Source organism: Equus caballus, chromosome 10 (genome assembly GCF_041296265.1).
Source record: "Equus caballus isolate H_3958 breed thoroughbred chromosome 10, TB-T2T, whole genome shotgun sequence".
Taxonomy (NCBI): Eukaryota; Metazoa; Chordata; class Mammalia; order Perissodactyla; family Equidae; genus Equus; species Equus caballus.
The window spans coordinates 16,512,588-16,536,500 of NC_091693.1; the positions used below are offsets into that span (position 1 = coordinate 16,512,588).

The window sequence follows — 23,913 nt, forward strand, 5'->3', positions numbered from 1 at the left end:
TCAGCGTTTCGGGATTTAAGAGGCACAAGGGAAGCAGCTAACAGAGAGGCTAAGAGCTTAGTGTGCTCTGGAGTCACGTGGTCCTGGGTTCAAGTCCTGGCTCTGCTGCTTATTTGCTGTGTGACCTTGGGCAAGTTTCTCAACCTCTCTGTAATCTCCACTTCCTGTTTTTCAAAATAAGGATCATAACCCCTGCAGGAACACTGGGGCATTCAAGGCTTGCGCATGAACTGACATCTAGTGGGAGAGCCCACCTGACGGCCTGCGGATGCTGGAAGTGGGGTGGAGCACCATGCATGCCAACTGGAACCAGACAGTCTGGTTCCAGCTCTACCGCTGAGCACCTCTGTGCCCTCGGGCAGGCAACTTAACAGCTCTGCTCAGTTTCCACATCTGCTAAGGCAGTGTTGACGGCGGTAACCTACCTCATGGGGTACGGCGAGAGCAAATGAACACATGGAAAGCCTACAACAGCCTGAGTGTTTATGACGATGAATACTACTTTATATTATTCTCTATGGTCTTATTAACTCCATCCTCCCCCGCCATTAGAGTCTAGAAGCGACACTCACCACCCTGACCTCCCATCCAGCAAGGGGTGGCATGTGACTCAATTCTGGCGAATCAGCAGTGAGGGGAGTCTCCTGGGGACTTCTGGGCAAAGATTTTTCGCCTTGAAGAGCTCCGTCTCATTTCCCTGAGCTCCCCCAACTCCCCACATACTTCCTCCCTGTGGACACTGCAGTATAAAGGCATGATGCCTGGAGCTCCAGCAGCCTTTTTGAGGCATCGAGGAAAGTTAGTGCCTGAACACAAAGACGGGAGAGACAGAGAGAGTCCTCAGGTCCCCAATGACATCACCAAGCCACCACACAGCCACCTTTCTCCACCAATAAACATCCTTTTGATTTAAGGTTTGATTAAGATTTATTGGCTGGGTTTCAATTAATCACAGATGAGCACAACCTGATGTGCCTTGTTCCTTCTTTCACAATAAACATATATTACTTTCGTAAATTTCCTAAGTCCCCCCAAAAAAACTTCAGAGGAAAAGTACCCTAATACCCAAAAGTAAAGCAAAATTTGATTCCATTTTAAAAGGAAAAGAGATAAAAATGGCAAGAGACTCAGCACAGAGTTTGGGGTCCACGAGGCCCTCAGGAGAGGGGTGCTGCTGTGGCTGTGTGCTCGGCAAGGCAGGACGGAGGCGGGTGTGGAAGCGGAGAAGAGCTGAGACGAGCAGGGGCTGAGGGAGCTCTGAGGAAATCGCCAGCTGTGTGGAGGCTCAGGGGGCTGAGGTGGGGTCAGGTGGGGCCCAGGGAGCCGGAAGAAGCTGGAAGTGGGGCTAAGACCCCAGTTAGGGACAGGGACACATCCTGGGGGCCCAGACACTGGAGTAGGCCTCTAAGGAACTGACTAAGGAGTCTCAAGGAGGGGGGAACCGAGAGGGGTGACAAGGCACTTCTTTAGGGCATAAGATGAACATATCAGAACTTCTGGTTATGTTTATGTTTTGAAGAAGGAAGGGGAGGGGAGGGGAGGGAGAGGAGGAAGAGAAAGAGAAGAGAGGAAGGTGAGGAGGAGGAGGAGGAAGAGAATTAAGCTTTCCCAGCATAAAGAGCTACACCAAGGTCAACTGTGGAGATGGCCTTGAGTGCCTCAGCCGGCAGGTGCCACGGTCCCCAGGGCACTGGACCAAATGCAGAAAGGCTGGCGCGGGCGCCCTCTCCTGTCCACTCAGTGTATTGCAGCCGGGGAAACACGGACAGAATCAGGCTGCAAATCTACCAGATGCACCCAGGGGCCGCTTCACACGACTCCCGCTCAGGAACCACCGACTGAAGGTTTAACATGCCAGCAGCAGCCAGTTCCAACAAACGCCACTGCATCCGAAGGGTGGGATGGAAAAAGAGCAGCGGGATTACACGCGGCCCACCGTGCACTGCTCTCATTTGGATCTGAGTGCCTTGGTTAGGTCCCTGGCAGCTGCAACAGCCAAACACAAAGCACGTCAAAACTGGACTCTCCCAGAGCCTCACACCAAGAGTTTCCAAACGCACTGAACACTGTCCGCTACAAAAACATTTTTAGTGAGAGCAATGATATTTGGGGGGCCATGAATACATAAGATAAAATTTGATTTTTAAAATATTAATTTCATCCCTTCATTTTGGGTCTTCTTATCTGTTTATTTATTGAGTAAGATTAGCCCTGAGCTAACATCTACCAATCCTCCTCTTTTTGCTGAGGAAGACTGGCCCTGAGCTAACATCCGTGCCCATCTTCCTCTACTTTATATGTGGGACAACTGCCACAGCATGGCTTGATGAGCAGTGCCATGTCCACACCTGGGATCCGAATGGACGAAGCCCCAGCCACCAAAGGAGAGCGCACAAACTTAACTGCTATGCCACTGGGCCAGCCCCTAATTTTTGTGTTTTTAAATACACATAATATACTCATAGTATTATATGTTAGCACTACACACGACTGCTAAATAACTATATTTATAGACACACTACATATACATACCTACATACTAGGGCAGAAGGCTCGAAAATATTTCCTTCATAGTAAAGAAGCAGCAGAACCAGCCGGAGGTCACCCGCAGCAGCAGCCTGGCTGTCCTGTAACGTAACTGAGGTGGTGTTCCGGACACTATAAACAGATTCCAGCGAAGTGATTTTCAAACTCTCGTGCATGCCCGAATCCTCTGGAGAATGTTACAAATCAAACCGTCAGCCCTTCCATGCCCAGATGGACCCAAACAGGCCCTGCCGTCCTGGGCAGCGACGGGGAGCCCCGCAACGCTCCCTTCCGCCCTTCAGATGGTCCATCTGTCAGGTCAGCCGCCCTCTCGGCAGCTGCGTTTCACCCGGTGTTTGTCTGGTCCTTCTACCGAGCTCGGAACATCACCTGCATTCGCTCTCTCTCCAAGTTCCATTTGGTTCTATTTCCAGCTTCATGGTAACTTCTGACTGTGTGTCCTCGTGTCTTCACATCCCTCGTGTTTTCCCCTTTCCACACGGAAACACAGGTGTTTCAGATGCCCCTCCGATCGGTGTTGGCAGGTCCTGCCCGGCCACGCCCGGCGCCCGCCTCTCTGTGCAGAGGAACCTTCCAGCACGGGCTCCCATCTGCCTGAAGGGATTCTCCGAGGCCCAGGCGGGGAGGGCGGGGACTCCTCTGGGGAAGGTTTACGTTTGTCCTTGTCAGGGGCTCAGGGCCACACAGCCCCAGGTCTGTCCAGGACCTTTCAAAGAGTCTAACTCAAGCCGCGACCCGCAGGAGGGGCAGTCAGTGGCCACAAATGCCCAGAGGCGACTTCTTCTGTCTCCACCTAGATCTAAGGCTGCATGCCCCGGCGCGGTGGGTTTTTCTAATTCTGTCTTCCCCCAAGGGACCTGTCCCGGGACCTGGTTCTGCATGGGTGGCCCCTGCTTGGCCTTCCCACAGCATGGCCTCCGTCCCCGAGGCTGTGTGAATCTGTCACTGTCCCCAGAGTATCAGGCAACTTCAGTGCTCACTCCCCGCCTTGGCTCTTGGCTCCTGCTTTCTCCCTGCTCTGCGAGGAGTCCCTCTCCTTCCTTGCAGGTCTGACCGTTCCTCTCAAAGGATGCTTGAAGTATGTGATGCGGAACTGGGGAGCGGGGGCCCTCTCCTCGGCCACACGGCCCTCTGTGTCGGCCTTTCCGCCTGTCCTGACTCAGAGCTGCATCTCCAACCCCAGCCCCTCAGACACAACTGCCCCAGGCTGGTCAGAAACGTTCCCGGGGAAGCCCAGATCCTTCTGGCGATGGTAACCCAGGAGGCTGCCTGAGGAAGGGGGACCAACATCTTCTAGAAGCTGGAAGGACTAGCTGCTTGGCTCCGAGAGGGCCCAAGAGTGCATACCGAGAAGGACCCCACTGGAAGGCTCAGCATTAAGACGCTGACAGTGATAAAAATAATAATGGTGGGGGCCGGCCTGGTGGTGCAGCGGTTAAGTTCGTGAACTCCGCTTTGGGAGCCTGGGGTTCTCCAGTTCGGATTCCGGGTGCAACCTACACACTGCTCATCAAGCCATGCTGTGGCAGCGTCCCACATATAAAATAGAGGAAGATGGGCAAAGATGTTAGCTCAGGGCCCAACTTTAAAAAATAATAATAATAATAATGGCACCTGACATTTCTCTGCCTTCAACAAGTATTTATACACCACTTATGGGCCCGGCACTGTCTGACGTTTTATGGATATTAAATCACAGAAGCAACATCATAATCCAATTCACGGACAACAAAACTGAGGCTCAGAGAAGTTAAGTAACCTACCCGGGGTCACACAGAAAGTGGCAGAACTGGGATTCACAGGCAGGCAGCCCAACTCCAGAGGCCAGGTTTCAGACCACTCAGCCACACTGCTGGTCACTGAACCTGGTTCTCAGGGTGTTTGTGCAGAAATCAGACCCTCCCGTCAGACCACGAGGTGAGTGCCACAGGTACCGAGGAGGAAGCTGAGGTACAGGAAGGCCCAGCGACTTGCCCAGGACACACACCGAGCAGAGCAGGGAGCTGAGCGCGGGAAGCCTTTGTCCAGAAGCAGAGTGGAGCCTCTGGGCAGTAACACCCACGTGTGGTAAGAAGAGATTCCGCATGTCAGAGGCCAGCACTAAGGACCAGATACCCATGCTCTGAGCCAGGCCTTGGTATCCACTGTCTCCTGCCTCCTCACAAGAAGCCCTGGTGGAGAGTTCTGTCATTACCCTCATTTGATACATACAGAAACAGGCTCAGAGAGGTCAAGCTGCTTGCCCAAAGTCACACAGCTAATCAGTGGTGCCAAGAGTCAAACCCAAACATGCCAACTCCGGGGTAGACTGCCTTTGGCGACCCTCCATACCACGCCCATGCGGTCCCCTCCCACACTCACCCTGGTCTGAGCCAGAGCTGCTTGGACTGCAGCTTCCACTTTTTCCTCCTGGAGATGTGGCTTTCGAGAGCCCTGAGTGATCCTGTGAGAGATTCAGCTACTCTGCTGGAGGAAGCACGTGGAGAAGCGGTCCTGACACACAGTGAGAGGAGGAGAGGGAACTGACCATTCCAAGGCCCCAGAAGAGTCCCCGGCCACCCTCTGACCCCAGCCCCATGAGAGACCACTAAGCAAGACCAGCAGAGGAGTCGGCCAGCTGACCCCCGCCAAGCCACAAAACTGTGAGAGCAAATAAAAGGGTGACCACATTAAGCCACTAAGCTCTGGGCCAGAAGCCATGTAGCAACAGAAAACTGAAACCAACTCCACGGCTTAAAGTCGGGAGAACGGCCACAGAGCTCAGCACTGCTGAGGAAATCAGCCCGGCGACCTGCGCGAATGAACGTGGCACATCGGTCTCCTACCGCTTCTGGGACAAAGGACCACCAACGCAGTGGCCTAAAACCACACAAACTGACCAGCTTCGGTTCCGAAACGTCTCACTAGGGTCTCACGAGGCTAAGCTCAAGGAGGAGCGCTCCTTCTGGAGGCGCTGGGGGAGAATGCATTTCCTGGCCCCTCTTCCATCTTCAAGGCCAGCAGCACGCATCTTCCAACCGGTCCCTTTTTTGTGTGTCTCTTTCACTTATAAGGACCCTTGTGATGACACAGGGCCCGCCTGGATCATCCAGGATAATCTCCCTGTCCCCAAATCCTTGATTTCATGACATCTCTCAAGTTCCCTTTGTTGGGTAAGGTAATACATTCAACAGGCTCCCGGGACTGGGGTGCGGGCATCTCTAGGATGCTGTTATTCGCTAACTGTGAGTGTAAACTAGAAAAACGACCAGTCTACTCCAAGGGAGAAGCACACGGCCCCGGAATCTCCTCGCTGCCCACAGACGGCCCACAGCTGCCCCACAAGCGTCAGCAGTGCCCTTTACGGGAGCCGCCCCACCTGCCTGGCATGGCCAACCTCCTTTTTTTCCTCCCCCAGAAATGGCTGTTGCGAAGGGTCTCTGGCTCCCCAACAGAGCACACCATCAATGATTTATGCTTCTGGCACTGACTGTTCTTTCCTCAGGCAGACACGCCTCCCACTCCAGCCTCTCGGAGGAGGAGACGGCCAGCAGGCTCACTCCGCCGAGTGGCAAGAACCTCAGCCAGAGGCGCTGGATGTGCTGGTCCCCGGGAGGCCTGGCCCGGGCGAACACAAGGCTGCTCCGGGCTTAGGGGATTGGCCTCACACAGGCAGGGCCGCAGCAAAGGGCCGTGAGCGGTGCGAAGCCAGTAACAACGGAGTAACACAAGCGGAGATATTCAAGCCAGTGCACTCCAATGTCCACCAGCATCTCCAGCTCAACCTGGCTCAGACCGAGCTCCTGGTCCTTCCCGTGCAAACCGCCCCTCCTCCAGTCGGCCATGTCACGGCCAGGCCACAGGAAATCCTGCCGGCTCTACCTTCCAAACAAATCGACTGCTTATTCATTACTAAGGGGAACAGGAAAGGTTCTTTCGGTGGCCGCCACCTTAACACTGCAGTCCAAGTCACCATCACAAACGACGGAAGAAACAGACCTCGGGGCCCCCTGAGGTGACGTCCTCAGCACACCCCATCACGTCTGTGGGGTTCCTGCCAAGGATGCTCACTGTGAATCCAATCAGAGGAAGCGATCAGAAAACTCCAGATGGAGGACACTCTATGGGACAACTGGCTTGGACTCTTCCAAATGTCACTGTCACGACAAACAAGGGCAGGGTTACTGTCCTAGAGCAGGTCAGTAAACATTTCCCGTAAAGGGCCACAGAGTACATATTTTAGATTTGAGGGCCACACACACCCAGCTCTGCAGCCGCAGACAATGTGCAAACAAATGGGTGTGGCTGTGTTCCAATAAAACTTTATTTACAAAGACAGGCAGCGGGCCGGATAGCAGAGCACTGTTGGAGATTAAAGGGTACCAAAGAGGCATGATAACCAAGGAGGCGGTGCATGATCCCAGACCGGATCCTCGATTAAAAATAATCATAATAATAAATAGTAAAAAAAAGGGGCTGGCCCAGTGGCATAGTGGTTAAGTCCACTGGCTCCCCTTCAGTGGCCCGGGGTTCACGGGTTCGGATCCTGGTGCAGACCTAGCACCGTTCTTCAAGCCGTGCTGTGGCAGCATCCCACATAAAATAGGGGAGGACTGGCACAGATGTTAGCTCAGAGCCAATCTTCCTCAAGCAAAAAGAGGAAGACTGGCAACAGATGTTAAATCAGGGCCAATCTTCCTCACACACACACACAAACTAAAACAGGAAAAAGGACATTTTGGGGACAATTGGAGAAATCAGAATATGAGCTATATATTAAACCACAAAATTATCAATATTATTGTTATCAATGTTAAATTTCTCCAGTGCGATATTGCTACAGTGTTGTATAGAATGTCTTTGTTCTTAGGAGGGATAGGCTGAAATATTTAGGAGTGAAGTGTCATGTTCAAAACTTATTTTCAAATGGTTCAAGAAAAAAAGTGTGTATACACACATACATCTACGAGAACGAAGACAAAGCAAGTTTGTTGCAGGCTAATAAATGATGACCCAGGTGGTAAAGCGCTGTTTGTTAAACATGCCCAGCACACTCTCACCTCAGGGCCTTTGCACATGCAGAATTTTTGGGATAGAATGCTCTTCCGCCAGATACCTGGGGAAGAGCATTCTGCAGAAAGAGAGGAGGGTACTGCTTGCTCCCCCCTCTCCTCAGTGGGGTCACCCTGATAACCCTATCAAAACTTACAACCTGGGGGCCTGCCCTGTGGCCGAGTGGTTGAGTTTGCATGCTCCGCTTCAGCAGCCTGGGGTTTGCCAGTTCAGATCCAGGGCACAGACCTAGCACTGCTCACCAAGCCATGCTGAGACGGCATCCCACATAGAAGAATTAAAATGACCTACAACTAGAACATACAACTATGCACTGGGGCTTTGGGAAGAAAAAAAAAAAGAGGAAGATTGGCAACAGATGTTAGCTCAGAGCCAATCTTCCTCACCAAAAAAAAAAAAAAAAAAAAAAGAGGGGAAGAGGGAGAAATCCTTAAGTGATAAATATCAGTGTGCTCTGTCTGTATCCTTTCAAGTGTATCAATCAGAGAGCTTGTGTTCCCTGGGTTGAAAACAAAACGCTTACAACCTGCCTCCAAATACTCCTCCTTCTGCACCCCTGATGTTTTCTCTGGAGCAGTTATTGTTAGCTAGTACGCCTCATATCTTAACTATTTATTTTCTTAATAGTCTGGCTTCCCCCTCAAGAATGTAAGGTCCCTGAGGACAAGATTTTTTGCTTTTTCTCCTCTGCTGTATCCACAGCATCTACACAACAGCCCCATGTTAGCGCCAAGCACTGACAACATTTTATATCCATTTACTCCTCACAAAACCATGGTGAGTAGTGTTCATGGTGTAAATGCATATATAGTATAATGGGCATAACAACAGTAGCTACCTCATAATGATTTGTGCGGTCTTAATGCTAGAAGGCCTAGGAAGCGCCTAGCCTGGCACAGAGTGAGCATCCATTAAATGCTGCTATTATACAACACGCACTACACAGAAGAGGACAGTAAAGCTCGGAGGCCACTTGATGGGACCTGCCCCAAGCCGCCGGGCTAGGAAGGGGTGGGGCCGGTTGGGAGCCGACCGAGTGTGACTCAAGAAACCACTTTCTAATGCACAAGGCTATGACCTATCACCATGTTTGGGAGAAAGGCTGCAGCTCTGGGAATCCAGACTGCAGGGTTGAAGTCCCCCGTCTGGCACAAACTCCGTGGGACCTCAGCCACTCACTTCTGCTCTCAAGGGCTCCGTTTCCTCTTCTATCAACTGGGGAAAGTCATTTCTCCTCCCTGTGACCTTGGCACATGCTCCTCCGTCTCCCCCAACATCACCCCTGTCTCCGTGTCATCTGGTGAGGTTGTCCTCACCCTTCAGGTTCCAGCTCAGTGGTCTCCTCTGCCAAGAAGCCCTCCCTGAACCCCATGCCAGGTCAGGCGTCCAGAGGGCTCCCCCATCCCAGCTCTGCCCACGCTGGGTGGTCACTCTCGCAAGATGGCTCTGTCCCCACTGGACTGAGAGTTCCTTGAGGGCTCTCAGCTTGGTCCCTGTTGTTTCACCAGCACTGCCCGGCACGAGGCCGGGCACAGAACACATGCTCAGAAAATACTAACTAAATGAAGCAATGGATGGATGGATGGATGGATGAATGAATGGTGGTTCCCGACCCAGCAAATTACGTTAAATTTCCTTACTCCATGCTCCCATAGGCCGATCGCACCTACCTCGTCTTTGTAAAGTGGCTCCTATTTTGAGCGTTTACTATGCCCTTTAGATCTCAGCTCGGGCTGCCCGCGTCTAGACAGCCCTCCGGACCCCACGCCCCCAGGTCAGGCTCTGAGTCCCAGCGTTCCCACCACCCTGACCACTCCGGGTTAACAGGACGGGTCGAGTGTGTCTCCCGGTGCCCAGCAAGGAGCCGGCACGGTCCGTCTACGGAATGAGTGGACCAACAACCACGTGTAGGACGGGTGAACGTCCCAGGCCACGCCCCCAGACCCCAGACCCCGGCCCCGAGCCACGCCCCTAGCCCAGGCCTCTTTCCCAGACTAACACTGGGGCAAACCGATGTCCTAAACAGATGATATATCAGCACCTCTCACTCCTCGGGAAGGGAGGGAAACTGAAGCACGGAGTGGAGTTTTGGAAGCCAAGTCGCCTAAGGACGGCCTAGCAAATGACCCCGTCCTCTCTCTCCTCGGCCCCGCCCCTAGCTCCTCCCAGTCCTGGAATTCCCCGCCCAGATTACTCCTGTCCCCCACACTATTGGCTCGCCTAGACGTCAGTCTCCAGGAGTTCTCTTTTCCTATTGGCTGATATTCCCAACTCGAGCGCTGGCGCCCTACCCCACGCCGGTTCTTATTATTGGGCTGCCCGCATGCCCTTCTCCCAGGAACCCTTCCTATTGGCTGCAGCACTTTGCCGGTTCGGGCTGTGATTGGTCGTGCACAGAAGTCCATCCCCTGAGCAACCACCTGAAAGGGGTTGGAGAATGGAAAGGTTGGAGGGACGTGGGGTCAGACTCACGCTGAGCCGGCGGGAGGCAGATATAGGTCTTGAAGAACTCGCTTCGGCGGGCGGCCTCCTTAATGCGGTTGGCAAGCGGCTTGCTGACCTGCCGGATGCCCAGGTATAGCAGCTTCGCCATAGGGAACGCGCCCACCACCATCTTGGCGGCCGCAAGGGGCACGCGCAACCTTGCTCACTGGGCGGGGCACCTCCGCGCTCTTCCTCCTCCCCCGCCCCCTCGTCGCCGTGCGTGCGTGCGTACGTGCGTACGCTTGGGGCGGGGAGCGGCAGGGGCGCTTCCTGACGTCACCGCGTCGACGCTGACGCCCCAACGGCCGTTCGCTGAATATGCAAATATGCGGCGGAAGTGAGGCGGTCGGGGGGCAGTGTCGTTAAACGGCTGCTCGCGGGAGCGTTGATGGGTTCCCACGCCCGCTTCGGTTGATGTCACCGCGTTCCTTCGTGACGTCACGTACTTAGGTGGCTTCTCCGCCCAAAGGAGGCTCTTAAAATTAGCCCTGATTAGGGCTAGCGAGTCCCAAATACACCTCCCCCCGCAGGTTAGAGAAGAAACTGGCCTTGTATCCTACAGACCTGGGTTGGAATCCCAGCTCCGCCCTTTACTTGCTGTGTGCTATTAGGCGAGTGACTTAACCTCTCTGGGCATCAGCATTCCCGTCTCCAAAATGGGAATCCTCACAGCCCTCCCCTTATGGAGTTGTTAGGAGGCTTGCCTGGGAATCTTGTACATAAAAACAGAGTGATCGAACTATGCCAAGTGCTTCGAATGGCGCCAGTCACGTGGTAAGCGCGCAATAAACAGCCCTTAATACTCTCCAGATCTTAGTGTTATTATTGCTGCCTCCGGCGTGAGAGCGCACGTCCTCTGCAGAGGCAGCTGACACCCCGAGGCCCGGAGGTGGGGCCGGGGGCTGACGCGAGTTCCCGCAGCCCGCAGAGGGGCTGATGCGACCGGGCCGGTTCTCAGGCGGCCCCACTTCCTCCCCTGGGGGCGAGGGTCCCTAGAGAGCCGGCTCGGGGAGGAGTTTAAGGATTCGTCCCAGACTGCCCTCCCTCCCCCGTCACCCGGCGGGGAGCAAGATCACGTAAACAAGGTCAGGGGCTGGCGGGGAGGAATCCCTGGACGGCGGAGTGGGAGGCAGAGGGAGAGGGAAGATGGGAGCCCCAGAGTGATGTGGAGCAGGGACCAGACGTCAGGACGCCTCCCTCGGCCCCCACTCTCACTCCCTGAGCATCCTCGGCCGCCTCCCCGGCCCTGGGGCACCTGCCTGTCTCCATCTGTGATGAGGACCATACTCGCAGGCGGGAACCCAGATCTTCTAAATTCCCAAGGATGCTCGGATTCCGTAAAAACAACCCGTCCCCAGGACCCCAACTGGACCGAAGGGGTGAGGGAGCTCGGGGCCTCTTCAAGGTCCATCGTCTGCCTGGGACCAACCCCTCTCCCCATTGTGCAGACTGGCCCACTGAGGCCAGAGGATGAAAAGGATTTACAGAGTTCCAGGGGTGACCGGGACGGAGCGGAGGCTGGGGTTCCTGGAGTCCCAGCTCCAAGTCTTCTCCCTCCGACCCCTGGAGGTTTAGCCCGGGCCCCCCGGGACCCACTGGGGTGCTGAGGTGCCCTGTCATCGGCTCAGGAAACTTCCACACTCGGACGTGACTTTTTCGCTGTGTCGTTCATGGCCGTCTCCTCAGCCCCTAGAACAGTGCCCGGCGCACAGTAGGTGTGCAGTGAATACCTATTGCACGAATGGGAAGGAGCATTTGGTGGAGGGGTGGTGTGCAGGCTGTCATCTGAGTCTCCGAGGGGGCTGTGTTCAGAAAGGATCTGGCCCCCTACGTCTCCATCCCAGTGGCATCACGGCGATGGGACAGGGTGGGAAAATTACAGCCCCCCTGGATCCCAGGCCCCCCTCCTGCCTCTCCCCCCAACGCCAAAGCCCCAACTTCCCGCATCTCAGTAACCCCCCTCCCGCAAAACCATTTTCCCGATTAAGTTCATTTTTTTCTCATTTCCCCTCCTCCCTCCTCTCCCTGTCTCTGAAAAGGGTTTCCGGAACCTCTCCTGGGGCAGGGGTGTGTGTGTGTAGGGGACCTTCACTTCTCATGGGGAGCTTGCAGCCTGATACCCCTGGGAAAGAAGGGGAGGGCGGGGACGCTATCAGCCAGGACAGGCAGCCTTGGCCACTCTGGGGCGTGGGAACAGAGGCAGAGACAGGGAGGGGAGAGGGAGCTCAGGATGGCCCCAGCGCTGACTCACTGGCTGTGTGACCCTAGGCTGGTCACTTGGCCTCTCTGGTGACCGCCCTGGACTAGGGCCTGGGATCATTCCCAGAGGTCCTTCCGGCTCAAGCCCGCTCGTCACCCTTTTCCCAGGATGGGCAAGAGGCTCCTGTTATGTAATCCCACAGACCCTTGTGCTTCTTCCGTCATAGTATTCCTTCAAAATAAATCCCAAAGCTGACCACTGCTCCCTGCTCACTCCGCCGCCTACGCTGGGTCCAGCCGCCAGCATCTCCCACGGGACTACTGCAGGCACCTCCCGGGGTCCCCGCTTACGCCCTTACTTCCCATATTCTGTGCCCCACTCAGCAGCCAGCGGGATCCTGTGAACATTTAAGTCAAATCACATCCCTCCTCTGCCAAGAGCCCTCTCGCAGCCCCCCCTTATCTCAGAGTACAAGGCAGAGTCCTCACCAGGACTTACAAAACCCCAAAAGATCAGCCTCTGTCCCTTGCCAGACTCCCCTCCCACCCTCTCGCCCTCCCTCTGCTCCAGCCACACCGCTGTGCTTGGCCATCCCTCGGAATTCGGGCTCTCTCTTATACCAGGGCTTTGCATTGCTGTTCCCTCTGTGTGCAACGCTCTTCCCCCTGATCGGGGCCTGGACAGACTGTGGGCACAAATCTCTGTCGAACGAATGAATAAATATCCTTCCATTTGTCCTGAGCCCCCGTCCCCAGCCTGCCCAGCTCACAGCTGCTCCAGCCAGACTGCCCCGTCACCCTTCCCTTGGGTTCTGACTTTCTCTTCTTCCTCAGTCCTGACTTGGAGAGTGCTGTTTATCTAGGGACTCAGAATTGCTCCGTCATGCCCTCTCTCCCCGTATCACCAGGAGCTTCCAAGGGCGAAAGTGATCACTCCACTCCCAGGGAATTTCTCCTTCCACTTTCCCCTTGAATCACAAAGAGATCCCCTTGTTGGAAATAATCCTTTTTTCTCTTTTTGTCTTTACCTTCTGGAAGCCAAATATTTGACTTAATTAACTGGTCCCCTCCTCCAGGAAGCCCTCCTCGACCTCCAGACTGGGGTCAGATGCCCGTTTGGGCTCCCCCAGTCCCTGAGCTGCCCTGTGTGAGCTCTGCCCACTCTGGGTCACGACCCCCTGGGGACAGATCTGTCTCCCTCATTGGAGTGGCAGCCCGTGAGGGCAGGGCCAGGGCTGTCACTCGTCACCTCCGTGTCACCGGCACCACCCGGCCCAGGGCTGGGTACAGTTCAGCTGAATTGTTAGGGGGTCATGGTGGAGGATGATGGTTGACCCGTGACACACCAACCTCACTGTTTTCCTATTTTTTATATTCTTATGAATATTAATATGGACTTATTTACATAAATTTGCATACACCAGCCCCAGAGGGAAGAGGGTGTGAGATGAGATTTGAGGAGGGGGCTCTGCGTGATCTGAGGTTCACTGTGCCGGCGGCAGCATCTTCAGCTGCACCTGGTCCCCCTGGGCCAGCGGAGCTGCCACCCAGCCAGCCGCCACGGCCTTGGCCACATTGTTCCTCTTGGAAGCGAGTGGGGTCTCCAGGGTAAGGGAGGCGTTGGCCATCTCCTGGGGCTTGTCACTGGCCAGGAAGCGGATGAGGTTGTGCAGGGCATTGGCCACGTCGCCGCGGGTGCCCTCGTTGACGAGGCAGTAGAGGATGGGGTCAGCCACGCAGTTGAGGCTGGTGAAGGCCAGCGAGCTGTGGTACGCGGAGAAGACACGCTCCTCGAAGCCGCAGTCCCAGGGGCGGCCCAGGTAGACGGCGCTGCGCGAGAGCAGGAGCACGTGGTAGGGCGCGAAGCAGACCAGCACGATGGCAATGAGGCTGAGGGCCAGCCGCTTGATCTTGGCCTTCTCCTGGCGCTCGGTGGACACGCTGACCCGCACGGCCCGCAGGATGCCACGGTAGGACAGCAGCATGAGAGCCCACGGGAAGAGGAAGCCCACGAACACGCGGTAGAGGTTCATCCAGGCCACCCAGCCCTCCATGGGGAACTTCTCGAAGCAGAAGGTGTGGTTGTAGCGGTCCCGGAAGAGCTCGTCATGGAACAGGGGCGCCGAGTTGGCACCCAGCTCGGTGGCCCAGACCACGGAGCTCACGGCCACGGCCGTCTTGACACGGCGCAGGCGGGCAAACCGCAGCGGGTGGGCCACGGCCAGGTAGCGGTCCACGGAGATGCAGCACAGGAAGGCGATGCTGATGTAGATGTTGGTATAGAAGACGAACCCAAAGAGCTTGCAGGAGCCGGGGCCGTGGATCCAGTTGTCGTGGTGCAGGAAGTAGTCCACCCACAGCGGCAGCGTGCAGATGTACAGCAGGTCGGCGATGCTGAGGTTCATCAGGTACACGCCCAGCTCGTTGCGTTGCCGCACCTGGCGGTAGGCGGCCCACAGGGCCAGGCAGTTGGTGGGCAGCCCCACCCCGATGACAAAGATATAGAGGGACGGCGGGAAGAGGTGGTCCACACGTGAGTCCACATGGCAGCCCTCCCACGTGCGGTTGCCCATCCTGGGCACTGGGGCTTTCGAGGCACTTCCCCTGGCCCACGGGGGCTGTGGGGCCACGGGGGGCGGGAAGCCATCGGGCCCCCTGAGCCCCCTCCTTGGAGGCTCAGGGTAACATGGTGGGAGCTCCGAGGGGAAGAAATGAGATCGACCGAGAATCGTGGGCAAAGCGGGGCACGGAGGGTAGAGCTTGAGAGGGGAAAGTTGGAGGAGGGATAGAATTACAACAGGAGGGGTGTTTGGGGGGATGGCAGGATTAACAAAGAGCTTTGTCAAGGAGGTGTTTACAGACGCAATCAGAGCATAAATGAGGGAGTATTGGGGTGACACAAAAATTGGCTGACAGGAACGTTTATAGATGAGATGGCGGCATCAGTGGGCAGTGGTGAGAGAAAGATATTTGTAGTTGATATAGGAAGTAAGTGTAATGGTGGGGTGGAATGTCCTAGAAGACACGTGAAATATATGGGATAGTGTTGAGCTAGGGCAGACTGTGGTTAGGGAGTGTTGAAAAGATCAGGCATGGTGAATGGGGGTGCTGGTATCTCCTAGGACCCCAGTAAGAAATAGAGAGTAAGGTAACCAAAGAGAAGATTACAGAAAAAGGAGACGTCCTGTGGGGGGCGGCCAGAGAGGAAGGGCTCAGTCTGGGGATGTGGGAAGGGTTTTTAAGAAACAGGAAGGAGGTGAGTCAGGGTTAGATCAAAGGAAGGATAGGATGGAGGGGATTTGAAGGGGGCAGGGGAGGGGCTCCGGCTTGGTCCTGGTGGGGGCTGAGCAGTTGAGAAGAAGTGGCCACGCTCACAGCTCAAAGCTGGCTTGGCAGGGCCTGCGGGGAGAGAGGACAGCAGTGATGGGGTCACGGACCACCCCCTTCTCCCCACACCCCTCACCGTAACTCCTGTGGGCTGCAGGGGGTGGGCAACCCAACGATGCCTGATTGAGCCCCACTCTAAGCAAGATCTCTGAAAACACAGATTTGAGGTGCTGGATGTATATTTTATCCCTCGTAGGTGTTAAAGACACAACTCAGATTTTAGAACTCTCTTCCAGAAACCGTGTAAAACTGGTACAAATATCATATCATGCTTTGGGAACTGCTAAACGAGGCTAACCCCATCAATTCACAGGCAAGGAGAAGGGGCCCAGAGAAGCTGGGTCACTTCCCTCAAGGACGCACAGCAAGGCTGTGACCGAACTTGGGCTGGGACCAGCTTCCCACTCCTCAACCCGGACACCCCTTTCTTGACAATGATGATGACAATGGTGATAATAGCTAAAGTTTATTGAGTCCTACTACATCTCAGACCCTGTTCTCAACACTGTTATGGGTATTAATTCATTAAAATTTCAAGGACCCCTTGAGGAAAGTACGTTATTTGCCGTATTCGACAAACTGAGGCACAGTGCGGTTCCGAGACCTGTCCAAGGTCCTGACGAGGGAAGAGGGAAAATCTCGGCTTTCGCCCCTTTTCTCCAGTCTGTGCATGTTTCCACCCAAGAATAAATGGACAGAGAAGGACCCTGGGCTGACAGCGGGGTCTGGGAGCCACAGCTGCCGGGGGGGAGGGAGGAGAGGAGGAGCTACTGGACTCGATCAAGGTCGGGGAGCAGGGGGAGGCCCTGGGGTCAGCGCCTGCCGTCCCCTCCCTCAGGGACCACTCCCGTCACTGCCTCTTCTCACTCCCCTCTGGCTCCCCCGAGTGAGAACCTTGGGCCTGTCACCCCCTCGGTCCTGGGGAGACCTGAAAGCACAGGGCAGCGGACGGTCATGGACCAAGCCCCTGACCACCGTCAGCCCCGGAGGAAGGGGAGCAAAGTCCTGAATCAGAGGCATCTTCGGATCCAGGGATTTGCACAGATTTCGTTTTTCAGGCTGTGAAAACTTTAAGAAACAAAACAAGATCTTCACTGGAAACCTCAACCAAGAAAGCCAAAAGGGAAAGCTGCTCTGTGCTCTGGATGAAATGAGGTGGGGGGAGGGAGGCCACCTCTGGAGAATCCCCAGGACAACCTTTGAAAACCACTGGTGGAGTCGATTGGACAGATGAGGAAGCTGAGGTCCAGAGATGGGAAGGGATGAGCCCAAAGTCACACAGCAGGTCCTTGGGAACCCCCCAGATGCCTGAGCATCCTTCCACTGGGAAGTCCTCTTGGCTCTGCCTACCTCCACAATAAATCCTGAATCCATGCATGTCTCCCTAAACCCCTGCCCCTGCCTGCTCTGTTCACCATCAGCGCTCACTGGGACTCGTGCAGTAGCCTCCTTGCTGTTTTCCAGGCTGCCACTCTGGCGTCCTTCAACTCACTTCCCCCATGGCAGCCAGAAAGATCTTTCTAACATGGAAATCAGTTCTCGTTACTTCTCTCCTTGAAACCCTCCAATGGCTTGCCAATGGATTTGGGGTAAAAATCCCAGCTCCTTGCCCCAGGGGACAAGGTGCTGCCTGACTTTCTTGCCCACATGCCTCCCCCCTGCACCTAAGTAGGCTCAAGGTCAATGACCTTCTTTCCAGCCTCAAAACCTTTGCCCTCCTGTACCCTCCACCTGGAGGGCTCTTCCTGCGGATCTGCGGACCAGCTCCCTCATGTCCTTCGCTTCCTCACAGAGGCCCTCCCTACCCAGAGTCCCACCCCCCCGCCCCCCACTCCCAGGGCTCTCTCCTCACCTCGTATCTTGCTTTTGTCTGTCTGTCTGCCTAGAGTGGACGTTCCAGGAAGGCAAGGACCTCGTGTTTACAGCTGTATCCCCAGCATACAGTAGGCGCTCAATAAATGACTGTGGACTGAAGGAACACGCGTTGGTCAGCCCATCCCCCAAGGCAGGCTCCCTCTCCCCTTGAGGCAGCACCCCCACCCCCCCATCCCCCACTTCAGGCTCAGATAAATCCCTGCGGGGTCCCAGGGAAAAAGTGAAAAGGGCAGAATCTATCCGCTCCATAATTGACTTTGAAAGGTCAGGGCTGAGTCCTGCTTAGTAAGTCCTACCCCCTGTGGGGTCCTCTGTGGCAGAGCGGCTGCCCCCATCCCAGACTCCCAGACAGAGGCTGCTGGATCCTGTGGGGACGGGGCAGAGGGAGCTTGCTCCTGGCCGGAACAGTGCAATCCAGTCCTTCCCTTCGAATCGAACTCCCCCCCCCACAACCCGACCAAGTCGCTCAACACCCCTGTCTCCCCTCTCTCTTCCCCTCAGTCTCCTCTGACCCTCGGTCTCCTCCTCTGTCTGCCTTTGGTCTCCCCATCCTCCTGTAACTCTGAGGAAATTCCTTCTCCTTCAGGAGCCTCAGTTTCCCCTCCTGACAGAACTTTTATGCGGGTCACATCACAGATAGGAAAAGCCTTGGTAGAACATGTGACCATCTATAAAGCGTGCAGTATTTGAACAATTATTGTTCCATGGGAACGGGGGAGCTGAGACAAGAAAGGAACCAGGAATGGGAGGATGCACTGAGAGCTGGGAGCTCCCTTTGCCCCACCCTCTCAGACCGTCTGGGTTCAGCTGAGGCTGGAGCCGGTCCACAGGCAGGGGACTTATTTCCCGCAGCCAGAGGAAATACACTTCCCATTACTAATTTCCTCGAGGGGGAACCAGTGGGGCGCTCACCCCTCCCTCCTCCCGCCCCTCCTCCTCAACCCACCTGCTTCCTGGGGGTGCTGGGCATGGGGGGCACTCAGACAAGCCCTCTCTTCTCCCCCACCTAAGTTCTGCCCACCATCAAACCCCCAAAAGAGAGCCCAGAACGGCAGACCCTCAGAATTCCACAAGGCAACAGGCCCATGTGCGACAACGGGGGGTGCGAGGCTATTTCTGACCTCTTCCGGGTACAGATGGGGAAACTGAGGCTCAGAGCGGCAAGGCAGTTGTCTGAGTCACATGATGTGCCAAGACTGGGCAGATCTCCCCTCGTTCTTTTTTTTTTTTTTTTTTTTGGGAAATGTCCAGTTCTTAACTGAAGGGTTGCCCCTTCCCTGAATGGTTTCTCTCCTCACGCCCTGCCCTCCTGTAATTTTTCTCAGGTCTCTCTGGGGTCCTCGGCCCCACTTTGAGAATCTGCTGAAAGATACACGGACTTTCTCACCACAGAAAAGAAAGTGACCTCGGTGTCTCGCGTGCCCCTCCATCACCTGACTCCCTGGCCCAGCCCCCTGGGGTCAGGACCATCTCGACTTGAGGTGTAAGTTGCCTCCCTTACTCAGGCTTTCTTACCCCCAAATCTCACAGCCCCACAAGAAGCCAGCCTCCGGTCCCACAAGCCCCCCTCTTTGGTCCCCACTGGCCCCTCCTAGAGGAGCAGGGGAGAGAGATAAGCCCGACTGTGACGCGATAGGGGGGCGGACAGGAAGCACTGGTCATGCCACAGCCCCAACTTGATGCCTCAGCTGCTCAGGCCAGATAAGTCCCTCTGCCCCACCGGCCAACCCGAAATCCAGCAAGACTGAAGGATGGGGGGGCATTAAGAGGACAAGAGGGGGAGAGGATGCAGCCTCCCACCTCCCCCGCTGCCCTCGGCTCACTCACCAGCCTCATCCTAGAAGCCACCAGGCTGCCTCCCCCCGCCCCCCACATCCCTCCTCTGCGGCCTCCTGCTTCCCCCCCTCCCCTGGCAGCCCCGGGGGACCGGCCAGCTCCGGTCTGCTCATTAGGGGACGAAATGTGATCACCGCGCCTCGCTCCCCACCTGGTGCCCTGGCGGCTGGTGGAAACCAGGGGGCAGCCAGGCCACGCTGACCACCCTTCTGGGCCTCAGTTTCCCCATTTCCACCAAATGGGTCCCCAAGGCCCCCACACACCACACCACCTAGAAGGGACAGCAGAGTCGTCTGACTCTTTCCCCCATGTTCTAGATTCTATTCTCTCTGGGTTCTATTGTTAGTCCGGTTCATGGTTTACTGTGCTATTCTTATAACCTTCCAGAGCTTTACCTCCCTTCCATTCTATTATGATTATCACCGCGGCTTCCCAGGCCCTTACCCTTCTAAGTTTCCAATATTCCAAGCGTCTCCCATCCCAAGAATCTCAAGTTCTATTGTTAGAACGCTCTAGGATTTTTTTTTTTAAACATTCTGCGACTTTCATAATCTATTATTAAACACTCGGTGATTATTATCTTTGCCCACCAAACGCGAAGATGTATTTCCCTTTTCTTTTTTACACAAATGGGAACATGCTCTCCAGATGGTGGACCTCACTTCCTTTTTTGCCCCCCTTCTCTGTTCTGTCTTTTTAACATTCCAGCAGCCTGAAATTCTGGGAGTGTGCGGAATTCCAAGACACTAAGGATGCGCAGGGGGTGGCGGTGGGGGTTAGAAGCCACTTGCCCCTAGCCCCTAAATTCTCACCGCCTGGGAGGGGGGCCCCTAGGAGCTCAGGCTTCCTCCTTACCCCTTGCCCAGGGTGTCCTGCCTCATCCCTCCCCACTCGCTCACACCAGCTGAGTTATTATTTGTCTAGACACAAACCAAATTATAGGGCCCGTCCCGCGGGAGCAGTGGGCTTCCCGGGGAGGGCCAGGAGACAGAGGCAGGCGGGTGTTAACCCCTGCCCCCTCTTCTCTGAAACCCCGCCCCTTCCACCCAAACCAACTCTTGTCCCCTCTCCCTCCCCACCACCATGGCTTTCGAAATATTTTCTCTTCTCTGCCACTAAAACGCTCCCTCCTGGATTCCAGCCATCCATACTCACCCCAGCATTCTTCCCTCCTCCCTGTGAAGACCTCTTTTCCCAAATTAATCTGACTTAGTGGCAGCCAAAGAAGGCAGGTCTGTGGATCGGGGCTTCCGTGGAACTGGAGTTCCAATCCTCCGCCTGGCACTGACTCGCTGTGGGGACTTCTGCTCTTGGGCCTCAGTTTCCCCATCTGTAAAATGGGGGCTTGGCCCAGATGGCTGCGAAAGCCCTTCTGAGCTCACAACTGGGAATGCTGAAAACTGCCAAGGTTCCAAAACTCAGCTTTTTGGATTGAAGGATTCAAATATCCTCAGGACTTTGATTGGAAGGTTGGGACATTTCCAGTCCTCCCACCGGATCATTCTCACGGTCTGGGTCCTTCCATTCATAGACTTCACATTCAAGGGTTCTTCATTATATGGTCCCCAGAGTTCAAGAGCCCCTCATCTGTCTCTCTTATCTCCTCCTACTGGACCCCCCTCCCAGAAAGGAAAACCTCCCCATCCTCACCCCAAATCTGAGGTCGAATTCATCCACAGAGACGGAGCTGGGTGGGAGTGCCCTCTTGGTGGGTTCAGAAGGAGTAATGCTGGTGGTGGTGGGCCCCGGAGGGGGAGTTGAAGGATGTGGCCCCATCATCTCCATTGGTGCCCACAAGCAAACCCCCCAGCACACATCCCGCCTCAGCACACAACACACATCCCGCAACCAATGCCTCATAGAAATTCCAGAGTGGTCCCTCAGTCTGGTTTGCTGGGGGAGAGGTCCAGTTCAAGGAGGGGGGACGAGGCCGAGGAAGGAAGGAGTTAATGGTGACCCAGCCAAATCCTGGAAGGGAGGAAGTGGGGAAGGAAGTCCACCCCCCAGCCAGGAATTCCTGAAATTGGAGGGTGGGGTGGGTGGGACGTCAGGAGCAGAGGGGTGACTATGTGAAAGGGGCGCTGGGGTCACAGTGTCACTCGGAGTCCACCTGCCCCAGGTGGCAACCTTACTGCCCCCTGGCCCGCTCCCCAGCAGCTCCTCAGCCCGGGGGAAAGCTCTGCGGATGCCTGAGGGTTTGGAATGAGATGAGGACAGAGTGAAGCAGCCAGGAGCCGGTCTGAGAGACAGAGACAGAGAAATACGGAGAGAGGCAGAGAGGCAGGAGGAGAAAGCGCAGAGAGATGCACAGAGACAGGGAGATGTGGAGATGGAGGCAGAGAGATCCAGAGAGACTGGGAGTTCCTCAAGAGATGGGGATAGAGGCCATCAGAGACAAGGGATGCAGAGACAAGAGAGAGACAGACAGCGATAGACAGAGAGGGAACGGCAGAGAGAAAGACAGAGACGCCCAGAGATGTAGAAGGAGAGACACACCCAGAGAAGGGAGAGGGACCACAGAGACAGAGACATCAGAGACAAGGGGAGAGATGGAGACAGACCCAGAGACGAAGTCAGCCGCGGAGACACTGGGAGAGCCAGCCCCGGAGAGGGGCGGGGACGAGACGGCGGGGGAGACTGAGGCAGCGACGCGAGGACGCAAAGCCGCCGAGGGGGGCGGGCGCCTACCTGCGCGCGGCTGGACGGGGCGGGCGGCGGTGCCTCTCTCGGCGGCGGCGGGGTCCGGCTCGACGGCGGCGCAGGGACCCGGCGGCGACTCCTCCGGCCCCCGGCCTGAGCTGCCCGCCGAGGCCCCGCCCCGGCCAGGCCCGCCCCCGTTAACCCTCCTCTGTCGCTCCCCTTTAACCCCTTAAGCCTTCACCCCAATAAAGGCCTCCAGCGCTGGGGAACCTCACCTGCGGCTGGAACATCCCCCCCCTACCCGTCCAGGTCCCCAGCCTGGGGGCCCCCATCTCATTAACCCCTTTTGTTACCAGCCTCCAACCCCACACCGCCAGCTTGATCAGGCTCTGGGCTATAGGGGTAGGGGGCTCCCCTATTGACCCTCCTTGAGTTGAGCCATTTCTTCCCTTGGAGACCCCAATAAGTCGTTAACATTCTGGTCACCGCATGCCCCCCGCCCCCAAGGGAGAGAACAAAGAGGTCCCTTAAGTCCCCTGTCCTAGGGTCGGGGCGCCCCTGGAAGGAGCCCTGGGACTTGCAGTTCTAGCCCGGCCTCTTGGCCCAATCTTATGCTACTGACCTGTCTGTGCCTCAGTTTCCTCTTCTGCCCATGCAGTCCCTCATAGTCCCTTTGTCATGGGGATATCATTTCAAGGTGTCAATATGATCAGCTCTGTAAAACATGGCCCTCCCTGCAATTTCACTTATTTTTTCTAACGATCTGCCTCCCCACTAGGAGGAGTGTCATTTTTGCATCTGGTTGTTTACTGCCGTGTGTCCATTGCCTGGAGGACCACGGGGCACGCGACAGGTGTGCAATACACATTGTTTTCAGGGAAGGAATACACGACTGGTTGAGTGCTCTAGAAATATTTGCTTGTTTTTATGATGATCATCACCCCCTTCATAAATTGGTCAGGAGAATTCATTCTTGGTCAAAGCACTTCGGACAGACCCGGCACGTAGCCCTCAAAAATGACGGCTATTGGGTTTGCAAATTCTTTCTTGTTTGTTTATTTTTTTGATAAAAATAAAAATGCCCGGATCCTAAGGGAATGGGACAATGAGTTGTGACAAACAGATACAGCCATGTGACGAAGCACCCAAATCAAGATGTGGCCCGTTTCCATCATCCAGGAGCGTTGTTCTTTCCCTCTTTCCAGGCAATACTCACACTCTCCACCCTCTGAGGCAGCTCCGTGCTTTCTTTTTCCACCAGAGATTAGTGTAGCTTGTTCTAGAACTTCATCTAAATGAAGTGATACAGTTTGTTTGTTTGTTTTTAAAGGTAGCTATTATTATAATCATTTGCTGTGTGGCCTCCAACAAGTGAATTTACCTCTCTGATCCATATTACCCAGTTCCTCTCAGGGCTCTTGAGGGAAACAGAAAGTGAGAGTTAATCAAGGACTTGTAACCTCCAACACACACTGGATTAAAGGCTCTCTCCTTCCACCCTCCCTCAAGTCAGGGACAGCTCCAAGAGAAATGTCCAGAAGGCTGCAGCCCCTGCCCACAGATATCCCCATATACATCCTATCAGCTTCCAGACAAGCCCCACAGAGCCCTCCTCTCAGCCCCTTGGCCGGCCCAAGCTTCTCTTAAAGAGAAATTCTGGGCCCACTCGTGGGCGAGGGTCCCCTTCTCTCCTGGGCTCGCCCTAAGTTTACGCTTAGAGGTCCTGGCAGGCAGCAGGTGCCACTTAAAGAGTTTATGTGGGAGCTTTTAGGAAGGGACATTTTAGAGGGGACAGGCAGGGCGAAGGACCCCACAAAGTATGGGGTGGTGCCAGGGGACCAGCGTGTGCGTGAGCCAAACCATTATCACCCTTTGAGCAGAAAGCTGGCGCGG

At 55.4% G+C, this 23,913-nt stretch overlaps 2 protein-coding genes and 1 long non-coding RNA gene across 7 annotated transcripts in view; all 3 read right to left on the reverse strand.

Moving 5' to 3' along the window:
- The window catches only part of LOC138915731 (uncharacterized), a 44,048-nt gene extending 34,303 nt beyond the window's left edge, over positions 1-9,745 (reverse strand). Inside the window, exon 1 of one of the 2 annotated variants that reach the window (XR_011421900.1) lies at positions 9,641-9,745. This is a non-coding gene — a long non-coding RNA (uncharacterized lncRNA). Of the gene's footprint in view, positions 1-9,598 lie in introns of both variants that reach the window. The other variant, XR_011421901.1, reaches the window with a different exon arrangement.
- The window catches only part of OPA3 (outer mitochondrial membrane lipid metabolism regulator OPA3), an 89,933-nt gene extending 79,617 nt beyond the window's left edge, over positions 1-10,316 (reverse strand). Inside the window, exon 1 of one of the 2 annotated variants that reach the window (XM_023649919.2) lies at positions 10,072-10,312. In XM_023649919.2, the coding sequence (XP_023505687.1) occupies positions 10,072-10,213 (142 nt within the window). In that variant the 5' untranslated portion in view covers positions 10,214-10,312. Of the gene's footprint in view, positions 1-10,071 lie in introns of both variants that reach the window. The other variant, XM_001500541.6, reaches the window with a different exon arrangement.
- A 3,317-nt stretch (positions 10,317-13,633) lies between these two features.
- Positions 13,634-22,195, reverse strand: GPR4 (G protein-coupled receptor 4). 3 transcript variants are annotated; one of them, XM_023649921.2, is made up of 3 exons: positions 22,069-22,195; positions 17,522-17,638; positions 13,634-15,681 (listed from the first exon to the last, which is right to left on the reverse strand). In XM_023649921.2, the coding sequence occupies exon 3, from the start codon at positions 14,853-14,855 to the stop codon at positions 13,767-13,769; it is 1,089 nt and encodes a 362-aa protein (XP_023505689.2). In that variant the 5' UTR covers positions 14,856-15,681; positions 17,522-17,638; positions 22,069-22,195; the 3' UTR covers positions 13,634-13,766. The 3 variants fall into 3 exon arrangements, with proteins under 3 accessions (XP_023505689.2, XP_014584869.3, XP_070079132.1); XM_014729383.3 differs by having other exon boundaries at positions 21,031-22,080; XM_070223031.1 differs by lacking the exon at positions 22,069-22,195 and adding an exon at positions 20,536-20,782.
- Positions 22,196-23,913: the final 1,718 nt, after the last annotated feature.

Bases quoted from the DNA above. Each gene is read 5' to 3' on its own strand.
- GPR4 (XM_023649921.2), bottom strand. From the start codon at position 14,855: ATGGGCAACCGCACGTGGGAGGGCTGCCATGTGGACTCACGTGTGGAC.